At 52.9% G+C, this 22,543-nt stretch overlaps 1 protein-coding gene and 1 non-coding gene across 6 annotated transcripts in view; both read right to left on the bottom strand.

Annotated features, from left to right (window-relative positions):
- Positions 1–2,721: 2,721 nt before the first annotated feature.
- On the bottom strand, positions 2,722–2,823 carry LOC111755331 (U6 spliceosomal RNA). The gene has a single exon (XR_002789888.1). It is a non-coding gene; the product is annotated as a U6 spliceosomal RNA (small nuclear RNA).
- A 12,455-nt stretch (positions 2,824–15,278) lies between these two features.
- Positions 15,279–22,543, bottom strand: part of Ppp2r2c (protein phosphatase 2 regulatory subunit Bgamma) — an 87,193-nt gene continuing 79,928 nt past the window's right edge. For all 5 annotated transcript variants that reach the window (XM_063230202.1, XM_063230204.1, XM_063230203.1 and 2 more), the window contains 3 exons: positions 22,152–22,321; positions 20,797–20,888; positions 15,279–17,769 (listed from right to left, as the gene is read on the bottom strand). In XM_063230202.1, coding sequence (XP_063086272.1) covers positions 17,478–17,769; positions 20,797–20,888; positions 22,152–22,321 — 554 coding nt within the window. In that variant the 3' untranslated portion in view covers positions 15,279–17,477. The remainder of the gene's footprint in view (positions 17,770–20,796; positions 20,889–22,151; positions 22,322–22,543) is intronic.

The raw sequence follows: 22,543 nt of genomic DNA on the forward strand, positions 1-22,543 counted from the left end.
TGCATGCTCCATAAACTTTTGGCAATTTTTTGCCCGAGAGGCAGGATCTCACTAAGTAGCCCAGTCAGGCCTCAAGCTCATGTGCTCCTCCTGCCTCAGCCTCCCAATTGGGGGGTTACAGGCATGCACCACCACGCCTGGTACATTTGGTAATTTTTAAAAAGAGGTTAAACATTTAAAAACTTCTGAATGACCAAGAGATAGGCCCTCGCCAGCAGACTGTAAAGACGTTGCTGGCATGGAAAGAATTTAAAATTTGGATTGGAACTGAGTGGGTGGCCTGGTCCACAGGATGCAGCCAGCTGTCCAGGAGTTCATCCATCCTCACCACACAGCCAGAAACGCCCAGCCAGCATCTGACTGTCGATATGAAATGTGGCCCGTCCACCTTAACTCTCAGCCTCTGACGTATCACTGTCGCCCTTGCACAAATATTTACTGGGGCGTTATGCTGGGGAGGGGCCTGCGATTCCATGGTTTGAATCAGGCTGCTGTAGCCACCTCCAGAGAATCCCGAGCCTATGGGGTTGGCCCAGATGTCTGAGGCCCCGAGGGGAGGGGAGGCTTCCAGGGAGGGGGCTGGGGCCCACAGAGGCGTGGGTGGCGTGGCCTGGGCAGCGGGTCAGGATCGGGGTTTGTGGAGTTCCCGTGTAGTGTGGCTGGGTGGCTGGAGAGCCAGCAGGCAGGGGTGACTTCAGGGACGTAGCCTTTGTCCCACAGGGAACCTGGATGAGATCAAGGTTGAGCTCTGGGGAGCTGTACCTGGGAGTCCTGAGAGGCCAGGTTTGGGGGAGAAGAAAGACTAAAAGTTCCCTATTCTCAGCAGGCCTTGGTGTGGAGCCCTCTCTGAGATCAGCAAGGCTGCAGTAGCCCCAGGCCAAAGCTCCCTCTAGTCCCCTGGAGAGTCCCCAAGATCATACCCCCTGGGACAGAGGCAGCTGCTGTAGGAGGTGACTCCGCCCCCTGCAGAGTGGCTTTCTGCCCCTTGCTTCAGTGGAGACTAGGCCCCACCCCTCATCATCATGTAAATAAATTATGCAAATGACCATTCATAAACAGCAATTCTTGAAGGGCCATGGATGAGCAAGTTCCCCAGTCTCATAGGTAGGAGGTGGCAGAATTGGGAGGGGAACTGGCACTGTCCCCACCCAGGCACCCAGAGCTCCTGATCACTCCACAGCTGGAAGCTTCGAGAAGGGGAACCTGGCAGTCAGCGATCTCTGTCCTCAGCCTGGACAGCGTGCTGGCCTGGCTGATGTCCTGCTCTCTGTGCTACCCCTGGCCCTGGCAGCCACACCCAGCTGCCTCCACTCACTGGGTCCCAAGGGAGTTTGTCCTGGTTGATACCTAAGGACCAGGGTCTCCCCGGCTGTCTGGCCCCAAAGGCCCACTCCCACCCATCATCCAGGTCCTAGGTGCGAAACTCTGTCAGATGGGTGGAATCGGACAGGCCAAAGCTCCCATGTACCCCTTGGCCTGATGGCAGCTTCCAGACTGAACGCTGCTCCCTGGGAAGAGCCCTGTCCAGGCTTCGTGCTGGCCTCGTGTGAAGGCAAACCTGAGGCATCTCGGGCTTTGTGTGGACACAGAACTCGGTAAACAGCACCATTTTCCTGCCAGCAGAAACAGGTGAGACCTCTTCTTCCATAGGAACAGGAGCCTTGGTTTGAAGCTGGGCCTTGAGCCCAGGGCAACCACATTCCCCAGCTCCCCTGCAGCCCAGTGGCTTAATGATGTTCCTTGTATCTAGGACAAAAGGCCTGACACCCAACAGCCTAGGCTGATTTTTTTTTTTTAAGGAGAAAAAGAAAAAAACAGAAAAAGGATACAAGTAATACAAAATTTTAAAAATAAACAGTAAGAAATCACTAGTTAATAGATTACATATTCTCATCTTAGAAATAGTTGTTCAAGTTACAAATTTGAAGCATATAAAGTGGACTTTCAAACAGTGAGAGTGCATACAGTTTTGTTCAATGATCCAAAAAAACTCAGTAATATGTTTATCCATCTTATACCCTTAAACATATATGCAGTTATGACCTATAGAGCACTTTCTTTTCTTTTGTACAATGACAATTACACATTTTGGGTTTTATTACTCCCACAGTTCTTATTACTTTTTTCGAAGAGAGTAAAACTAAATGCGACATATCAGAACAGAGTCAGTCAAATCAAAAAGATGGACATAATAGATAATGTAAAAACAAAATACAAGGTGATCAACAATGGTTACCATACTGCCTCTTGCTATTTTAAGAAGAATTTCCAGTTATAATAAGATTGAACAAAACAGTAAAGAATAAAACCAAAGCATTGGAGACATTACAGGACTTTAAAAGAAGATAATAGTCAACCAGAATGGGCATCATAATGAATCTTATTGTCTTCACAGTTGTTGCCTATACTTTCGAACTTGGTACTATCAAGCAAAGCAGAATAGGGGAAAATCAGTCAAAACAAAATGGTGAGGACAATACAGATTTCAAATCAAGTTAATAGGAAATCAAAGTAGGTTACTATAATGTATCCTGCTATTTTTATTTGTTTTTCCCTTAAATAAAAAGATAAAAAGAAAAAGTAAATAATTTTTTTTTAAAAAGGGGGATTGAGGTAAAAGAGGGCATAACAACACAACAGCGCGGGTCAAAACATAACCATTTAAGCAAAATAGTGTTTCACCACAAGATATCCTGACGTAAAAACAGTTACCATAGTGTTAAAAATATGGAATGCTTCACAAATTTGCGTGTCATCCTTGCGCAGGGGCCATGCTAATCTTCTCTGTATCCAATTTTTTAGGCTGATTTTGGCTCACACTTCAGTCCGCTGTTGGCTGGTTCTGAGGCACAACAGCATGGCAGAGGGGCCTAGTGCAGGGAAGCTGCTCAGGGCAGAGGGGACAGGAAGCAGAGGGTGAGGAGAGGAACAGGGAGGGAGATAAACCCTTCCAGCCCCACCCCTGTCCAGATGTGTAAGTTCAAGGCTCAGAGCCCAGCTGCAGCTTGGGAGGGGGGCGGGGAGCAGGTCCCTAGGCGGTACCCAGAGGGATGCTCTGACCTCAGGCTCTCTCCTCACTCTGCCTGTCAGCCAAATCTGAGCAGCCTCCTCCGCGCACCCTTCTGCCAGGGTGCTCTGCCTTGTCACGGGCTGGAAGCCACGGGACCCGCCTCCCATGGACTGGAACTTCTGAACCCGTGAGCCCAAATAAAGCTTTCCTCCTTTAAATTGATTTTCTCAGGTCTAAGGTGTGATCAAAAAATACAGAGCATGTTTAAAATAGAAAGCTTATTATACTAAAAGACACATTATCATGCACCCGCCTTAGAGCCTTCCCTCTCTCCTAGAACCCATTCATCCCATCCTTCTTGCCACTTCCTGAAGCAGATCTAGAGTCCTCTGTCATGAGGGCCTTTAATTGCGATGTCATGGCTGCCTTCAGTGTCCTGAAGTTACTAAAAATATTTGCCTCTCATGGTCATTTTGGCTTTGGGGCTGAGCCCGAAGTCCCCGTGTGCAAAGCCCTGTGAAGAACTGGATGCAGGCACAGCGTGGTATTTTTATGAGGCTGCTTTTCCCCGGGATGGCGTGTGGCAGCAGCGTTTCATATCTAGCACAAACACCCCTGAAGGACTCCAGAAGTGCTCCAGAAAGTGGAGGGAAAGATGGGCTAAGCGTGTTCAAAGACGGGGAGGATTATGACAGGTGTTTGTGTCAATGTGTCTTCCACTGTTAACACCTTTAAAACATAAATGTTCACCACATACTTGGATCACCCTCTAGTTTTGTCCCATCAGTGGGTCAGGGACTAATGTAGCCATAAAGGACCCGGGGTCTCCTGCCCTTACTCTCTCCTGCCACGTTGGACTGGCTTCAGGACCATGGCAAGCCCCAAGGAGGAGCAACACCAGCTCAGACTCCTCCTATCAGAGACAGAATTATTTGGGGTCTCTAGCAACAGAGTTGCACCCCTGACCATGTCTGCTGGCCTGGGGCTGCAGGCATGAGCAGTAACCAGCCATCGTCCTCCTGCCAGCCTCCACTGGGACCTGCCAGGCAACACCAGGGTCCTGAGACAGCTCAGACCCCTCAGGCTGCCCTCGGCTGGCACTTGCTGGCTGCAGGCTGCCTCACCCTTTCCTCCGGGTCCCCCTGCGCCCCGTGCTGCAGCAGTGTCCTCCTTGGTGGAGCCCCCAAGTCTCAGCATGGCCACAGCCCATCCCGGGGTGGCCAGGACCCAGCTGCAAGGTTCAGCAGGGCTTTCCTAAGGACTGGCTGTGGGCAGAGGAAAGGTCGTCACCCTACGAGGGGCCGGTTGTTCCCCATGTTGTAGATGAGGTCCTGGAGGTCAGCAAGGCAAGGGTGTCATCCCAGGGCCCACAGCTGGCATCAGGTCAGGATCAGCATCCACTGCCTGGAGTCCCAGGGTGGGAACGCTGTGGGTGCTCAGGAAACTCGCGTTCAATGAGTGAACAGATGATGGACCGCTGTGCGGAGAAGAACCCCAACCAGCGCGTGGGCACAGACACCTGCACCTGTGGGAGCCTCTGCAAGTGACCCCGTTAGGAATTTACTTCAGCCACACCACGCCGCATGCCTGGAGTTTGGGAGGCGTGGGCTGATTAACCCCCCTCGCCGCCCTCCCTGGCGCTGCCTCTGCAGACCCGGCCCTCCCCGGGGTCACGTGCCTGGTGGACTCTGCCTCATTCAGACCATGCCTCGGGGAGACAGCGGGGCTTTGTTTCTGTTTTTGCTTTTTTTAAGGACCTCACTGTCTGAAAAGACTCCTCCCAATGAGCAACTCTGGGCTCCACCAGCTTCCCAATGCTGGGATCCTGGCAAACCCTTGTCAGCAGCTCATCCAGTCCTAACCCTAACCCTAACCCTAACTTCACAGCATAACTTTGAATTTAGTTTGGTGAAACCAAACCAAAACAGTAGGGAGGGGTTCCTCTTGTCTTCCTTTCTAAAAGTGAAGTCAATTGACAGAACTCACAGGTTTAGCGAGGCCAGTAGGGAGGTGGCCAGGTTCCCCCAGCATCTCTGCGGGAGGTGAGGGAGCCCGGGACCCTGGAGCTTCGTGGCTGTCATCTCATTTCATGCTCGCACGGCTCCTGCGGGGGAGACTGTGGTCCCGGCTTTACACACAGGGAGCCTGGGCCACATACAAGGGCAGCGACCTGCCCGAGACCCGAAGGTCCCTGCCACCACCCCGCAGCCCCTCCCCACGTGGCACGGCACAGCAGATGGGCTGTCACTGCTGAGGTCTGTTTGTAAGAATCAGCACAGCAGGGCCAGGATACAGCTCAGCGGCACAGCACCTGCCTGACAAGTGCAAGGTCCTGAGTTCGAATCCTGGTACCAAAAGGAAGAAAAAAAGAATCAGTGCATTAACATGGCTTCTCTGGGGAAATGAGCTGTTGTGAGCCACCTGAGTGGCCGGGAGCCCAGGCCTCAGCCAATAGCCTCCTCAAATGACCTTTGGGACAGTGCCACCTAGAGGTGGTGGCCACAGCCAAAGATGACCACAGACTCGGGAGACCCTGAAGCCAGGACCCCGCTAGGCTAGCCTTGGGTCCTGACCCACTAAAACTCAGTGTGGTGCTGGGATGGGATCAAGGGCCTGGCCCAGACAAGGCGCGGACTCTACCGCCAAGCTAGACCCCCCCACCCCACTTATTCTTTATTTTGAGGAAAGGTCTCGCTGAGTTGCCCAGGCTAAAATTGTTCTCTTCCTGCTTCAGCCCCAGTGTTGTAGTTGTTGTTGTTGTTGTTTTTTGTTGTTGTTGTTGTTTTTTTAATGCATTCTTTCTTTGATATTAGGGATTGAACTCACAACCTTGAGCTTGCCAGGAAGGAACTTCCACCACTGAGCTAAACCCCTGGCCCTTCAGTGTTGCAGTTTGTTGCAGTTTTAAACGGCTGGATTTTGGGGTAATTTGTTGCGCAGCCGCAGGTAACCGATATGCTGCCTTCCCCAGGCCAGGGGCCGTCCCTTTCAGGCTCCCTTCCCAGCCCCCTCAAAGCCCCCGGAAGCTCAGAATGTCTTCCTGGCGACTCTGGGACTGTTCTGTTTGCCAGAGGGTGGGTCCCACTCTCCCATGCTTGCGCCGTACTTTTCTGGATATTTCCACCACTCCCGCCTCAATTCCCTTTAATGGGGCTTAAAGTGAGCGCAGTTGTTCTGAGCGTGGGACTTCAACAATTTCAGAATCTCCAGGAACTAAGCTGCTGGTGTCCTGGGCCACCACGTTTGTCCTCCTGATCTGATGCCTGTTTCTTTCCCGGCCTGCTAGGGGCCTAGGGCAGGGCTCTGGGACATTTGCTAGGGATTGGATGTGGCTTATCCCCAAGGCAGGTGGGTTCCCCCATGTGGTGGCATCAAGTGGTGGGGCCCTGGGGAGTTGAAACCTGACCAAGCCACTGCCGGGGAAGAGATGAATGCTGATCGCAGGGTGAAGCAATTTTCCCTAAGAGTGGGTTTAGGGCGTGCAGCCGCTCAAGTCTTGGCCCCACCCACAGGTTTGGCCCCACCCATATGTTTGGTCCTGCCCACATTTAACCCCACCCACGACCGCCTGTCCCTTCCTGCTCCTCTGCCATGCCATGCTGGGATGCAGCCCAGAGTTCTTACCAGAGGCCAAACAGTGCCGGCCCCAAATTTGGATTTTCAGCCTCCAAATCCATGAGCTGCCACCAAACCACTGGCAGCTTGACTTTTGCTTTCCTGCTCTGAATGGCAATTTTGCTATTCATAAACAATGCCAGTAAAGGCAGTTTGTGGCAGCAGCCCAAATAGACCGAGCCGATATTCCCTTGTTTTTCTAATTTTCCAGATGTAGATGCTATCCACCGACGACAACGAAGACACATGTAGCCCTTGCAGCATTTTCAGGATAAACAGTTATCTGGCAATGTATCTGTCTGGCTTCTTCCTTCTGTTCTCTAATCCCTTTGCTGAGTGTCGTGAACAACCAACATGCAGCAACGGAGATGCGTACTCAGCTTCTGCCTTGCATCCCTAAGCACTCTCTTCCACAGTTCCCGCTTTCCGGCTTCGGCCGTGCTATTGGCTTGTGGTCCCTCCCTCCTGGCTGTCCCTGGTACCTGCTGTCCCCTCCCCCTGGCCTCCTTTGCATCTCCTATGTTGGATCCAGGATTAAGGGGTGCTACATATTTTAGCCAGGAAATAAGTCAGGCTTCTCTGACACAGCGCCCAATGCAGCCGCTTATGCGAGGAACATTTCCTTTCTTTGAGGGATAATAAAAGTGCTGTGCTGTGTGGTTTCTCCCATCCTGCTGCTCTCTTGGACCCATATTTTCTCTCTGGAGATGTAAAAGCTGCTGCAGACCCCGCTTTGAGTCCCCAGCCTACCCAGTGTCAAGGGTCAAAGGGCAAGCTGAGGCCTGACTCTCTCCTTTCAGAGCAACACTGGGAGCTGCCTGCCCATCGACTTTGCACTGGCTGTGCCTTGATGCAAAAGAGGCTGGGAAATGTGGCCCTTGCCCGTGGTGGTGTGGCCAGATGACAGCCCTGCGGATGAATGAGGAGGGAATGTCCTATATGGGGACAACCAGGAGTCCCTTCCTTGGCGTCCTCTGTCTTCCTGGCTTCTGCCTTCACATTGGGGGACGCATCCTCAGAAACGGCACATGGATAAATGAAGGGAGGCACTTCAGAATCTTCCCATTGTGAACTCGGCCCCTCAGTGGGCTCCTCGAATACTGATGCTGACCTGGGTCCTGGGACTGGTTCAGCCAGTGGAACAGCAGCATGTGTAACTCCAGCAGAGGCCCAAGAGGCACATGTACCTTGTGGCTCTTGGAGATGCTGGCCCATCATGGGAAGAGACCATGCGGTGACCAGAGGCATGTGTGATGGCAGCTGGGTTGCGTTGCTCAGCCTTGAGTCAACCCCACGTGTGCCAGGGAGGCCATTCTAGAACATTTAGCTCAAGGTGAGAATGGTGAGAGGTAGAAGTGCTTAGTTTTTTTAAGCCACTAAATGTTTGGGGTGGTTTGTTACACAGCACAAGTTAACAGACATAGGACTGTCTGTGAGTGTGTGAAACGGTGCTGATTGGATTTCCTGGAGAACATGGCAGATAGATAACAGCAGCTACAGAGGCTCTCTGAGGTAGCCAGCTTAGATTCCAGGAATGGTGCAGTGTGGGGAGTCCTAAGCAGGGGGAGATACACCCTGCTGACCCAGGAATGAATTAAGCTGAGAGAAACCAACTGGAAATGCAATCCTGGTGCTACGACTGGAACAGCTAAAGTCTCAGTGCCGAAGCTGGCCCACACCTCTGAAAAACGCAGCTTGAATTTCCTGCTGCTGCTGCTGCATCTGAATCAGAACAGCAGGGATAGAGATGTGAAAGCTCTGAGAGTGGGCATCAGCAAACGGAATTGAGAGCAGAGCTGGCGGGGAGCTCTACATTGACCTGCAGTGAGTGAGAGGAACGGGGACCCTTCCATAGACTAGGAGGCCCCAACAGAGGACATTCTGGGACCGGGCAGACTAGCCAGAACAGGATGCTGCAGTGACTTCAGTCACATATTCCCCTCTCATGCAGGATTGGTGGGGAGCGCTTGATCTGGGTGACGCCATGGACTAAGACTCAGTAGGCTAGCCCAAACCAGGTCCCCTGTGCCTGGCAGGGCATCCTAATGCAGTGAAGCCTTCAGCAGGTTGACTGACCTGGAGGGGCGGGCCCAGCATAGGCTGCCCAGGTCTGTGTCTCCCTAGTACACTGCAGTGGGTGGGAACACCTAACCAGCACAATTCAAACAAACTATAACCAACAAAGAAAGAAACTGGGCCTCCTATATACGCTTGTATGGAAGGAACAAAAAATATGAGAAGAGGAGGAAACAAGAAAGGGTCCTCGGCCCCCAATCCTGAGAACACTGATCCAGGAAAGGTAAATGCAAAGGAGAATGAGGACAGAAAACATGCAATATCAAGCATGGCACCAATAGACATAAAGCAATATCTCCAGGACCTCATAAATGAGTTCAAAAGTGAAGTATTTAACCAAGTAAAGCAAGATATAAGTAGAATAGTTAGAGAAATGCTAAGCACTGCCCAAGAAAAAAACAGATGATGGAATGGAAGAACAGAAAAAAAGGGGAGAATTGATGGAGAAAATAGAAAAAACATAGAATACGTGAAGCAGGTTCAAAGAGATTACCAGGATAATAAAAACTCTATTGAAAGCTGGCATAACAGCTTGAAAAAAACTAAGGATAGATTATCTGAACTGGAGGACAGATTTGTAATGTAAGAGCATGAAATGAAAAACTTCTTAAAAATAACAAGGAAACAAGCAGTAACAATACAAAGGCTAGAAGATAAGAGGATCTATAACTTAAGAATTAAGAATGTAAAGGAAGAAGCAGGGATACAAACAAATGAACTACAAAGGCTATTCACAGAAATAATCTAGGAGAACTTCCCTAATATGGGAAAAGGTAAAGATACTCAGATCTATGAGGCATACAGGACCCCAGCCACCTACAACCCAAACAGAACTACACCCAGGCATATAATAATCAAAATTCCAGAAATCCAATATAAGAATAGAATATTAAAAGCTGTCAGAGACAAGAAACAGATCACTTACAAGGGAACACCCATCAGAATTACAGCAGACTTCTCTGCACAAACCATCAAATCACAAAGCGCATAGGGGGGAATAATTCAAGCTTTGAAAGATAATAAACTCCAGTCAAGATTGATATATCCTGCACAACTGTCCCTAGAAATTAATGGAGAAACAAGGTGCTTCCAGGATAAAGAGGAACTAGAGGAATTTGCAACCACTAATTTAACTCTACACAGAATAGTGGAGGACATTCCAAAAAAGAAAATACCAAGATTCCAGAAACAGTGGCAGAGAGGCCACAATGAATGGAACAGAAAGCAAAATGAAGAAGACAAACTGACAACTAATGACAGAAAAAGAGCTCAACAGAAATGAGGCAGAGAAGATTGGATGGTATAAACAGCTATTTTGGAGAAAAGACATCATAATAGCTAGTGCTGATTTAATATCATCTTGTTTTGAAGTCCCATCAAGCTTTTGTTCTTCTGTCTCCATCAGTCTTAACAGGTTGTATCTTATTGGATTTTATTATATGTGATAATATTAACAAAAACTTTTATAGACAAGGAGATTATACAGAAATGATTGTTCATTTTCTGTTAGTTTGTTCTAAATACCCTGTAATACTGTCATTCTCTTGAATGGTTTTTTTTTTCTTTTTTGAGATGGGGTCTCGCTATGCAGTTTAGGCTGTCCTTGGGCTCACCTTGTAGCCCAGGCTGTACTCGAACTTGCAATGATCCTCCCACTTCAGCCTCCTGAGTGCTGGGATTACAGGCATGCGCCACCACGGCCGGCTCTCTTGAATGGTTTTACATTGTCTTATATGTTTGATGCTACAGTATACGAAGTTATACTCAAAGATTTCAAGGGAAGAGACACTATGGAACCTACTTTTATGTCTGGATATCTTGTGGTGAGACACTATTTTGCTTAAATGGTTATGTTCTGACCTGTGCTGTTTTGTTGTTATGTCCTCTTTTATCTCAATTTCCTTTTTTTATTATTTACTTTTATTTTTATCTTTTTAATTAAGGGAAAAATAAATAAAAAATAGCAGGATATATTATAGTAACCCACTTTGATTTCCTATTAACTTGATTTGAAAGCATGTATTGCTCTCACCATCTTGTTTTGATTGATTTTCCTCTATTCTGTTTTGCTTGATAGTACCAACTTCGAGAGTATAGGCATCAACTGTGAAGATAATAAGATTCACTATGACACCCATTCTGGTTTGACTATTATCTTCTTTTGAAGTCCTGTAATGTCTCTAATATTTTGGCTTTACTGGTTTTGTTCTTTACTGTTTTGTTCAATTTTATTATAACTTAAGATATAGGCAATTCTTTTTAAGATAGCAAGAGGCATTATGGTAACCATTGTTGATCACCTTGTATTTTTTTTTTTTTTTTTTGTCTATTTTATCGGTACTGGGGATCGAACTCACGACCGCCTGCTTGCAAGGCAGGTGTTTATGCCACTGAGCTAAATCCCCAGCCCCCGTATTTTGTTTTTACATTATGTATTATGTCCATCCTTTTGATTTGACTGACTCTGTTTTGTTATGTCACATTTGGTTTTTTCTCTTCAAAAAAAAAGTAATAAGAACTGTGGGAGTAATAAAACCCAAAATGTGTAATTGTTATTGTAAAATAGAGAGGAAAAGAAAGTGCTCTAAAGTATATAATTGCATGTATATTTAAGCGTATAAGATAGATAACCATATTACTGAGTTTTTGTTGGATCATTGAATAGAACTGTTTGCAGTCTCACTGTTTGAATGTGCACTTTATAGCCTTTAATTTTGTAACTTGAACAATTATTCCTAAGATGATAATATGTAATCTATTAACTAATGATTTCCTACTGTTTATTTTTTTTTAATTCTGTAAAACTTGTACCCTTTTTCTGTTTTTTTTTTCTCCTTAAATAAAATTTAAAAAAATAAAAATAGAAAAGGTGCTGATTTCCCCTCATGCATGCGTTATGATTTGGTGGGCTCAGTCTGGGTTAGAAGCAGTCCTTGAGAGCAGCGCTTCCTTGATTTCTAACCTCCCTCCCAGGCTGTGAAACCCACGGGACTCTGACACTCCCAAGCAAGCTTTCCTGGCGTCCTCATTGTCACAGTGGGCTGAGCTTGGCCTCGATGGCCCTGACACGCGTGCTGTCCCAGCCACTGTGCCCACACAGTGGCCTTTTTGCGTCTGGAAGTGTGGATTCTTCGGGCCTGGAGTTCTTCTCTTCCCTTCCTCCATTTCCTGCTCTTTTCTTCCTGACTTCAGAGCGCTGACAGGCTCTGTTTTCTCCAAGTGTCTCTTTGATTTTTAAACATCTACATCCTGAGAAATTTCCTGAATTTTATCTCCCAATCTCTGGAGAAATCTTTGCTCGGCCATCGCACTCCCAGTTCCCATGGTTTCTGCCCTTTGAACATTTCCTGTCTCCTCTCATCTCATGTGGACGTTTATTGTAATATTTTTAGAAAATCTTTATTCAATTACTGCTCGTATCTGATGGTTCCCATGCCTGCTTGCTCTGCTTTCTCAGCTTGTTTTCACCCTGGTCTTTTCTGAAGCAGGGCTGTCTCTGGCGCCCACCGGGCCTCGCAGCACAGCACCGTGCCGCCCAGAGGCTGTGTGCTGAGCAGGGCAGGATACGGATGCAGTGATGCTCCCCCGTGGGATGCCTGGGTCCTCCAGATGCCAGTGTTGGGGTCTCAGTGTCTCACTTGGGGAGCCTCTCAACTGCTCCCTGGCGGTGGGGGTTACCCATTCTCAGTACGCAGCTCCTCCTTGGTCCCAAAGGAGGAGCACCACCCTAGTGCATGAGCCTCTCTTGAGCCACTCTGCCTTCTGCAGGGTAGCATTGGGGTCGGTCCTTCAACAGGTGCTCTTTCCTCCCGCACCCCATCATCGGGTCTGGGGTCCTCTGCTGTCCCTCCCTGCTCACTCAGGCTCTGCCGGCTGGAAACTGCCCCCCCCCCCATCACTTCCCAGAGCTTCAGGCTGCTGCTCCCTCCCAGTCCCCTGGCCTCGTGGATTTCTGTCGGCTGTTGCCACAGGAGTGAGGGGTGGGAAACAGGAAGCTTCGGTCTGGAGTGCACACCAGGGGCCTGGGGGCCATGCACTGTGCCAAACAGTCCAGATGGGACTGGCTCAGTGAGTTCCCATGAAGACATCAGCACAGGGCTGCACTGGGCACAGAGATACAGCAGGATGCGGAGGTGGTCTCTGGCCTTATTGTGGCTTGTGCTGTGACACCAAAGAGGAGGCTCAGTGGAGGCAGGGGCTCGGGCTCAAGCCTCATCCAAGTTTCTTGGGGAGCAAAGTGTGCAGTCAGGTGTAGGAAGGAGAAGGAGAATCTGGACGGCGGCCAGCAGTATCCCTCAGAACAGCACCTGCAGGGACCTGGATGCCCAGGGACCAGGGTGTCTGGCACAGCTTGGTAACTACGACCCTGGGCTCTGGGTGAGTCACCCTCCAGTTTGTGACACAGTGAGAATGAGCGCACCCTGTGTCCAGGTGACCACGTGGGTGACTGAGCCACACATTTGCAGCTCCCAGTACTGTGCACGGCTCAGGGGTGTCCCTGTTTATACCAATAACGACATGCTGTGCAGGGATAGACAAGAAAGCGGGTCGTCCACAGACACCAGTGTTGGGGGCCTCAGAGCTTGTGGTCCAGGGAGAGATGTGACCCCAATTATGCTTCCAAGTCCGTGACTGTTAATTACGAAGTCAATTTCCTGGATTAAGAAGCCTAAATTACTAAAGCAACCCTCTGGGTGGTCTGTGGGTGGCTCCACGAATGATTGGCGTGTGGGCCAGCAAATGGAAGGGGAAGGCCTCCCCTGGGGGTGGTTCTGTCCAATGGGCTTGCAGCCGGATGCACTGACAGAGAAGGAGGAGGAAGTCAGCCTGCTTTTCAACAGCTCCACTGTGCTGTAGCCTGGGTGCCTTTTGCTGCGGTCGCCTGTGGATGCCAGACTCCAGCTTCTGCAGCCTTGCGAGACAGACTCACACCAGCGGCTCTGTAAGGAGCTTCCAGCCTGCAGCCTGGGATTGGCCGCCGCCTTCTTTAGACTTCTTTTCCGTGGGTTCAGCGGCTCTTCAGCTCTCCAGCACGTGGACGCCCACTGCGGCCTCATCCTGGGAATTGATCATGGTTTTCCTTTTTTCTGTTGTTTCTGTTCCCCTAGAGAATCCAAGATGACCATCTCAAGGGCAGGGAGGGAGTCAAGGCTATCGCACTACCCGCAGCCACCTGCACCCTCCCTGGCCTCCACAGCTGGCGCACAGGGCTGGGCACAGCATGGAGCCCCAAGTGCCTGGCTACCTCTGTGCCTGCTCCCCTGTCTCCTGAAGCCCCACGACCCTAGTAGGAGTCACCACCTCACCTCACCACCATTAGGAAACCCACCCTTAGGAACCCCAGCCATCAGCAGGAACCAAGTGCCATGTGACCATGGGCAGTATCTGGACCGCTCTGAGCACCCTCATCTGTAAATAAGGAGCTCTCCCCTAAAGGGGTTGCCATGGGAACACGCCTGGGGATATTGGTGTCCAGGGCTGCTGTGACCAAGGACTACAAACTTGGTGGCTTGAAAGAATACACATTTATTACCATCCATCCTGACAGTCAGAGGATAACATGGGTCACCATGGGCCAAGGTCCAGGGTGGCAGGGCTGGTTTTCCAGGGCTGTCAGGAGAATCTGTTTGCTGGCCTTGCTGAGCTCCTAGAGGCCTCAGGTCTTCAGAGTCAGCAATGGCTGTGATAGACCGCATGTCACCCCTCTGGTCCTCTCTCTTGTGACAAATGCAGGCAGGGCTGGTTAATGCTGCAGAGCTCATGGGGTGTCAGGGCCTGCCCAGAGATCCAGGACAATCTCCCATCCTGAGGTGGGCACACCAACCTAAGCACATCTGCACGATCTGTGTCGGAGCCTCACTGGCATTGGCCGAAGCTGGATGTGGGAGGCCGGGGCCACACCATCTGCCACAGTCCCAAGCCCTCCCATTTGCGGGCATTGTCACCATTGTGGTTTGAAACCTGACCCCACTATTTCCTAGTTCTTGAACATTAGGCCCATGTTACATTACTTCCCCCCTCTTAGCCTCAGTTTCTCCACCTGTACAATGAATAGGGCCACAGGAACACTGCCCCCTTCCCCTGCAAAAGAGGGATCTTGTGACACCTAGACAACACCCATGTGGCAGAACCAGGTCACATGGGTCCCCAGATGGCCTGAGGAGCTGTGAGCTGTTTGCATGTACAGATCAGAAGTTAGCTGGGGAGCCAGAGGTCACAGAGTTAGGAAGCACCTTCTCCCTCCAGCTGCCCTGGGGACTGTGCAGGTGACGGAGGAGCGGGCCTGAGTGTAGATCCCACGGACAGACGGGTGTAAGCAGTGAGATCCGGGCAGGTGCACAGGACCCGGGTGCACAGCTTTTCCCGTCCGCCGGCAGGCCATGCAGCTTCCTGCACCAGCCCAGGGCCCTGGCTCTTCTCCACTGGGTGGGTGAGGTGACCCAGGACCCTGAGGCTGGGAGGCAGCAATCCCCCTGGGAACCAGGTCCCCTGCAGAGCCCACCTGGCTCGTGACCTGAAACCCATCCTGCACCCCATGACAGGCTCGGCCACATGAAACAGCATTCTGGGTCTTGGGTTAGATGTAACATTTGTTATTTTATTGGAAAAAGCTGGTATTCACATATTTATAATTTTATTCAACAGTTGGATAATCTGTGAGACACCCAAGAAAGAAAGAATGCACCTAGGAGTTCCCGAATCCAAACCCTCAGGCCCACTACACCCACGCCCCTTCCCACCCAGGGCTGCGCCTCAGAGAACAGCAGCCCAAGGGGAAGAAATAAAGCCCCAGTGACGGTGTCACCCCAAGAAGACCAGAGGTGGAAGCAGAAAAAGGGCTCAAGCCTGTGGCTTCCTGGAGTCCCCCACAAATTTTTGCCCCTCCCCATATTTCATTATTTGCAGCCGGCTTTGGACCCTGCGTCTTCTAGGGACCCAAAGCCACGCTTTTCTTCTGAGATCTCTCCCCAGCTTTCCTTTGCTCCCCACCCCCTTTTTGGTTTGGTACCCAAAGTTTAGAACAGAGGTCAGGAAGTAGAAACCGCGTGAGGACCCCTTCCGAGACCATGTAGGATCTGCACTCTGGAGATGATGAATGGTAAGCCTGGGACGCCAGGGGAACTTAGACCTTCCAATTCCCATTTCCTCTCTGGACGCCGGGATCACAGAGGGAGACGGCGGTGCCCAGGTCCCCAGCAAGTGCTTGAGGCCCGCAGCGCTGGATTTTGGCTTCGGCGAGATTTCTGTACAATTTCCAACACCCTCAAGCATCTTTACACGGGGGGATGAAGTCACCCGCTCTTGTGATTGTTAAACTTAACTAAGGTAGATATGTACATATAATACTGTCCGGGCCAGCTGGATTAGACAGCGCTATATAAACAGACATCTTCATTCACATCAATCAAAAAGAAAAACTCAGTGGATCCATTTGTGTGTAAATATACTATGGCCAGCAGTGAGTGCACATGCGTTTTGTGCTTTTACACACACACACACACACACACACACACACACACAGCCCATGGCAGCCCACCAAGGACGCCCCTGAGGCCATTGCCTGGCTGATGGTCTGCAGTGTAGGAAATGAAGACACGAGCCTGGCCCAGCTGGGTCCTGCCTGACTGCTCTTGCACCCCAGGCCTGAGCTGCCTGGTTCTGCTGCCATCCTGAGGGCCACAGGACAGAGGGTGGAGTCCAGTGTCACCCAGCAGGATGCACTGTGGAGACCTTGCTCCCTGCAGACCTCAGGGCTGGGTGGGGGAGCGTGTGTGGTCCTCAAAAATACCCTAATGTGGTCACAACATGCATTTCCTCTTGGAGGCGGTTCAGCATGGCTGCACCAGGAGCTGCAGGTGCCACCTGGGGTACAGTCCCTGGGAGGGGACAGCCCTACGGCACCAAACACAGCGGCTCCTCCATCTTCCCTCTGTGTCACCCCTTGTTATCGAGATGCTGCTGTGTCCTGCTTCACAAGTGCAGAGAGGCTGCCTTCAGGCCTGGGTTCATGTGAGCATGGTGCCCACGCAGGGCAGGACGGCACCCCAGCGTGACAGTTCCTGGCACCTGCCTCGGGCACTACATCTCTACCCAGCGCCTCGGCTTCCTCTTGTGTACAATGCTGACAGTAATTCTTCTCCCTCTATCCCTGGCCCCAGCGCAGGGCCCGGCACAGGGACATGAACAGACATCCACGTCAGTCATAGGCGGGAGCCAGTGTCCCAAGGGGAGGTACCCAGCAATTTTGACAGACGACAGCAAAGCTGCCCGGACTGGGCTGCAGGAATCTGAGCACCCCACCCAGCGTGCCCCAGCAGCTCAGCGATGCGACACTGAGGCAAGGGGACAGGCAGGCGTGGAGCCCTACCTTCCCCTCGGGAACCTGCCCTGGTATGGGACATCCACAAATTCTCAGTGCCAGCTCCCCACCGGGAAGCTGAGGCAGGACCAGCTCCAGGCAGGGCCAGCTGCCCACTTACATCCAAGTCCCAGCAGGCCCATGCAAGCCTCAGTCTCTGTCCTGGAGCCTCTATTCAGACCAGCTCCGGCCTCCCCTCAAGAGAGCAGCCGAATGAAAATTAATAGCATGGGAAAGACCGCAGCCCTGGCCGGCAGCGGGAGAGTGATGAGAACCCTGAACCATGCGGACGGGACCACAGCCGCCAGGAACCTGCACCTGTGGACACTGCTTCCTCCTCTAGACAGGTCGCAGCCGTCCAAGGCCAGTGCGGCCCAGGGCAGCTGGCAGAGCGGGCCCCACTAGGGCCACCGGGGCCTAGTGCATGTCGGAGTTGACCTTGTCCTGGAAGATGTAGAGGTTGTTGGTGGCGGCGATGGCGATGATGTTCTCGGCCGGGTGCCAGGCCGTGTGTAGGATCTTCTTGGTGAAGTCCAGGCTGTCCACGCTGACGTCGTCCCGCCGCCGCTTGCCCCCCACGCACACGCGCCGCGGCTTGAGCACAGCCCGCGGCTTGCTGCTCTCCCGTGACGCCTCCAGGGTCACGTCCCGCTTGCTGTTGCGGTCGAACATGCGGAAGAAGTTGTTGTAAGCCCCAGTCATGATGACGCTGGTGGGAGAGGGACAGGTGTCAGCAGAGTGGGGACAGAGAGAGACACAGAGGAACAGGACGGAGGGGGCAGCCACAGCTGCCACTGCCACTGAGACTTTGGGGCCACGTGCTAAGAGTCCTTTAAGGCTCTACCCCAACACAGACTCGACACCCTCCTGCCTTCTCCCCCAAGTGTAGGAACTGTCCCTGGGCCCTCCCACTGTCCACTGCCCAGCTCCAAAGAACTAGGTGTAATGCTGGCCACGGTGGGCTGCGGCAGGTCCCTGAGCAGTCACACGAAGGGTGAACACAGTGGCCACGGGGTTGGTCCAGGCTCCACAGACCCTGACAGTGTTCCCATCCACTCCCAGTTCCCTCCTCCTCGGCAGGCACTTTCGCCTGGTGATGTAAGGGCAAAGTTGTAGAGGAGCAAACTTTCAGAGCAGAAGTTAACGGTCAGTCAGTCAGGGGCCTGTGTCCACGCGTCTGTCAGCCTGCTCAGCTCAGTCAGCCCTGACTATCCAGCTGCTTCTCTGGGACAACGCGCTGGGTCAACCTGACTGTGCCTGCGGCGATGCTTATGTTTCTCCCTACTTGGCAAAATACTTACGGCTTTTCCAACCTGCTTCAAGGACTTCATGTCGGGGTCAGACTGACCCAGTCAAGGACACACTGGACTCTACCCACTCAGCTCAGACCCCTCCCCTGCCTCCCGGGGTGTTCCTACCTTGTGGTAAACAATTCCTTTTAAGTAAACCTACTTAGAACCAGCTGGCTTGACAACACAGGGCTCAGTGCATGAAAACAATCATGTGATAACCTGCCACCAGCCTGGTATCTCCTGCTTGCAGAATGTACTTAAGCTGCACTAAGCGGACCTGGGGCTGGTGGCTCGGAACCGTGCCCCCCACCACCCCCAGCCTGCTAGTGTAATGAATCATGGCCTTCCAAACTCCTCGGTACAGAGGACCTTCCTTTCGGGTCAGAACCAGGTTTCTACAACAGTGGCAGGAAGGGTTAACATTCTGTGAGGCTGGACCTGGGACAGAGGGCAGTTCCAGGAAGGGGTCTGTCGGCCTTAGGTCTCCAGGACAGTATGGGAATGGGGGCCACCTGGGCACCTGGTCAGTGGCCTGCCTAGGGATACAATGTGGTCCCACCCTGCCTGTGCCACAGCCTTTGGGAGTCCCTGGGTCCTGGGCCTCAGCGCTTGCCTATAGCTTGGCATCCTGATGACACAGTGTAAAGATGGCCCCACAGGGGACAGCAGTGCAGAGGGCCCGCTGGCATGGGTTGGCTCCCTGGGGGAAGGGCTCCTGGCCCAGCCCTGTGGACTGTCAATCACAGTGTTCCCCCCCTGCCCCCATGATACTCATGTCCATGCTGATTGGCTCCAAAGTGAGCCTGTGACCCAACAAAGCCAATCAGATTCTTCCATGAGAATTCAGACACCCTGAAAGAGCCAATGGGGCCGAAGACAACAGGCAGGGGACTCTTTGGGGTTGTCATCCAAGCAAAAGGGGGGAAACGGCCTGCAGCAGGAGAGGGTGAGGCAGGGACATAGGGGAAGCAGAGAGGGACAGACAGGGACAGGTTAGAGGCAAGGAGGTCACCCCAAAGCCAGCCAGCCTCCAGGAGCCCTGAGGGGCTTCTCTTCGGAACAAGGCACCGGGAGTCGCCAGGTGGGCCCAGGTCTCTTTTTCCCACACAGAGCCCACTGCAGAGGAGGAGGCGTGGGAGCTGGCCTGGAGGAGGGCAGGATGCTGGGACAGGTGACCTGGACAGCATGGGCCTGCCAGCATCTACGGTCAAAGGGGACCTGCAATCTTGATGGGTGTCACAGGGACTCACAGGCGCCCTCTGGTGGCAACACAAGGGGACCCCCCCGGGCCCTGCTCCTCAACACACGTCCACGCATGGTAGCTGGAATGGAGGCATCTTTTCTTTTTTTTTTTTTTTTTTTTTTTTTTTGTCTTTTTCATTTTTCTCGGTACCAGGGATCGAACTCACGACCGCCTGCTTGCAAGGCAGGTGCTTATGCCGCTGGAGGCATCTTTTCACAGCCGCGAGCCCCTCGCCTGCGGCCTTCACAGGACCCCATGACCATCTCCCACGGTGCACAGTGGAGCCCCAAACATGCAGCACTCCAGCTTGAGAAATTCCTCAGGGCCCTGGACGTGGGTGTGGGCAGGAGAGGGCCACTCAGGCTCCGTCCCTGGGGCTTGGTCCTGGCCTCCTCAATGTCCTTTCGTGGAGCCCCATGGCCATCACGGTGACCCATCTGAGTGACCCCTCCGGGCCCTGTCCCTGTCCCCGCCTACCTCCCCCTATAGTCGCACCTAGGCCCAAAGCCAGAGGTCCAAGCATGGCAGTTCTGCTGGCCCCCACCTCACAAGCTGGCCAGGGCAAGATTCATCCCTGCTTTCCCTGTCACAGTGAGACCTCTCCCACACACCAAGTGTCGGACAGAAGGAGGCACTGAGAGGCCACTGCTTGGCTCTGCAGACTGGGAAGCAGCTTTGACCCTCAAGTCCGAGCCATGCAGCCCACACTCAGTGCTGTGAAAGATTGTGAAGACTGGGGAGGAGTTTCCTGCCTTGGGGGCAGAGGGAGAATCCCTGGGCCCTGGGTTGCAGGGAGGAGAGGACCCTCAGGTAGTCGGGAGAGCACTGCTGGGAGCTGTCCCCATCCATAGCCAGCCTGGGCTGTGGCCACGCGGAGCTCACGTCGGGCACAGGAGCGAGGCTGAGAGTGGAGGGCGGACGTGTGGGTCCTGGCCGGCCTGGACAGGCGCCCCTGCTATGTTTATGAGCCCCAGAGTGATTTCATGGGGCTGCCGCCAAGGCCGTGGCCCAAACAGTGATGGCGGGAGGGGAGGAAGGTGGACAGGGTCAGGGCCAGGTGTGAACTGCCCGCTGCCTTTCGGAGCCCTGAGGACTCGGGACCCGGGCTACCACGTGCATCCCTGATGCCGCAGAATAGGGGCCCTTAGGATCAGGACAAGAAAGCGCCGGGCAGCGGGCGGAGGGCGGGGGAGGGGCTCACCTGTCGCTGCCGTTCCAGGCGCACTCGAACTTGTCAAAGATGCAGTCGTTCTCGTAGAGGGAGCAGAGCTTGCTGCGCAGGTAATCGTGCACCTGCGGGGGGCGTGGCCAGTGAGAGGCGTGGCCAGGCGAGGGGCGGGGCGGGGCCTGGCGATCGCAGGCAGCTTCCGCTTGGAAGGCGGAGCCCGCAGCCTGCATAGACTTCAGGCTGCCACGGGGAGCATCGCCGGGGCCCTGACCAGGTCTGGGACCAGTCACTGCTCCTGGACCGTCGACGGCACCCCAGACTCTCACGACAGGAGAAAAGTAGCGCTTATTTGCTGGGTCCCCCAAGCCGTCAGCACCATCCTGCACACGCCGTTTCTAGCAGACTCTAAGTCGCCCTAAAATGCGAGGTGCTGGGCTGCATCACTACTTGGCATCAATCTGCCTGCAGGGCCAGAAGCCGGGCACCCAGCTTGGGGCGAGAGCCTAATTCTCCTTCATGCGGTCCCCGTGAGCCTGGGATGCTCTAAAGGTTCCACAGCCCCCCAATATGCACGGGGCTCACAGGCAGGAGGCCAGTGTGGGCCCGGGCCGCACGCCTGCAGGTGTGAGCGCAGCTTCTTTGGTCCCTGTCTCCCTCTCCGGCCTTGGAGGAACACGGAGGGGGGCCGGTCTTGCCGGGAGTCGGGGAACCACAGCCACTGTTGTGGGTTCACAGGTGGCCTGAGTCAGACGGCACACACGACTCTGAAGCCCTGCACCCTTTAGGGGATCCCCAGAACATAGCCCTCCCTGGCCCTCGGGAGCAAGCAAAGGACTTTGGGTCAGATCAGAGCTAGATAGTGCCTGCTGTGAACCACTTTTTCTCCCTCCCACAGCCCTCTTTAAGATTTAGTCTTGCTAAATTGTTAAGTTGTGCAGGCTGGGTTTGAACTTATGATCTTTCTGCCTCAGCCTCCCAAAGTGCTGGGATTACAGCTTTGCACCACCCCATTCAGCTTCCCCTCACTACACTAACACCATGTGAGTTTGGTTCCTACCCCAAGCTGTCTGGAAGGACCACGACAGAACACTAATGAATAGTGCTTTCCATGACACACTCAGGCTGGCCCCAGGTACTGGGTAAAGGATCTGTGCTGGGGACCCTGAGACATGGGTGAGCCTGGGTCACCTGGCTGGCGTTGTTAACGGGTGCTCCCTGGAGACGGCAGTGCTGAGATCACCCAGCATGCAATCCCAGATGCCAGCACCCCAAATTCTGGCCCCACCACTTCCCCTCCCTGAGGGCTGGCTTGGCGATGGCCCTGGCTCTCCAGGAGGCAGGGTGAGCCCCTCGGGGGTCCTGGGCACAGTTCGGGACCCGGGGCCCACCTGGTAGGTCTCTATGGGCCTCGCCTCCATGTTCAGGTCCCAGACCTTGACCGTGAGGTAGTCCCGTGTGAGCATGTAGCGGCCGCTGTGACTGAACTTCACGTCCGACACCGAGGAGATGATCTCGGAGAAGAAGGAGCGGCTGCTAGGGTCCTCAGGCTCCTCGAAGACTGTGGAGACAGAGCCAACCTCGTCACCAGGACGCCCACCCCAGGCCAGAAGGACAGGTGGCTACAGGGACCTGCAGTTCAGCCATCATTTGTACATTCACTAACTCATTCATCAAACCTGCACTACGGTACTGAGGTACAGGCCCAAACTGGGAGGATTTCAGGGGATTTGAGGCAATGCATTTTTCACTGTGGTGATTTATTCAAACACACTCCACATAT

Source organism: Cavia porcellus, unplaced genomic scaffold, assembly GCF_034190915.1.
Source record: "Cavia porcellus strain 051 isolate PalLab524CR breed Dunkin Hartley unplaced genomic scaffold, mCavPor4.1 scaffold_18, whole genome shotgun sequence".
Lineage (NCBI taxonomy): Eukaryota > Metazoa > Chordata > Mammalia > Rodentia > Caviidae > Cavia > Cavia porcellus.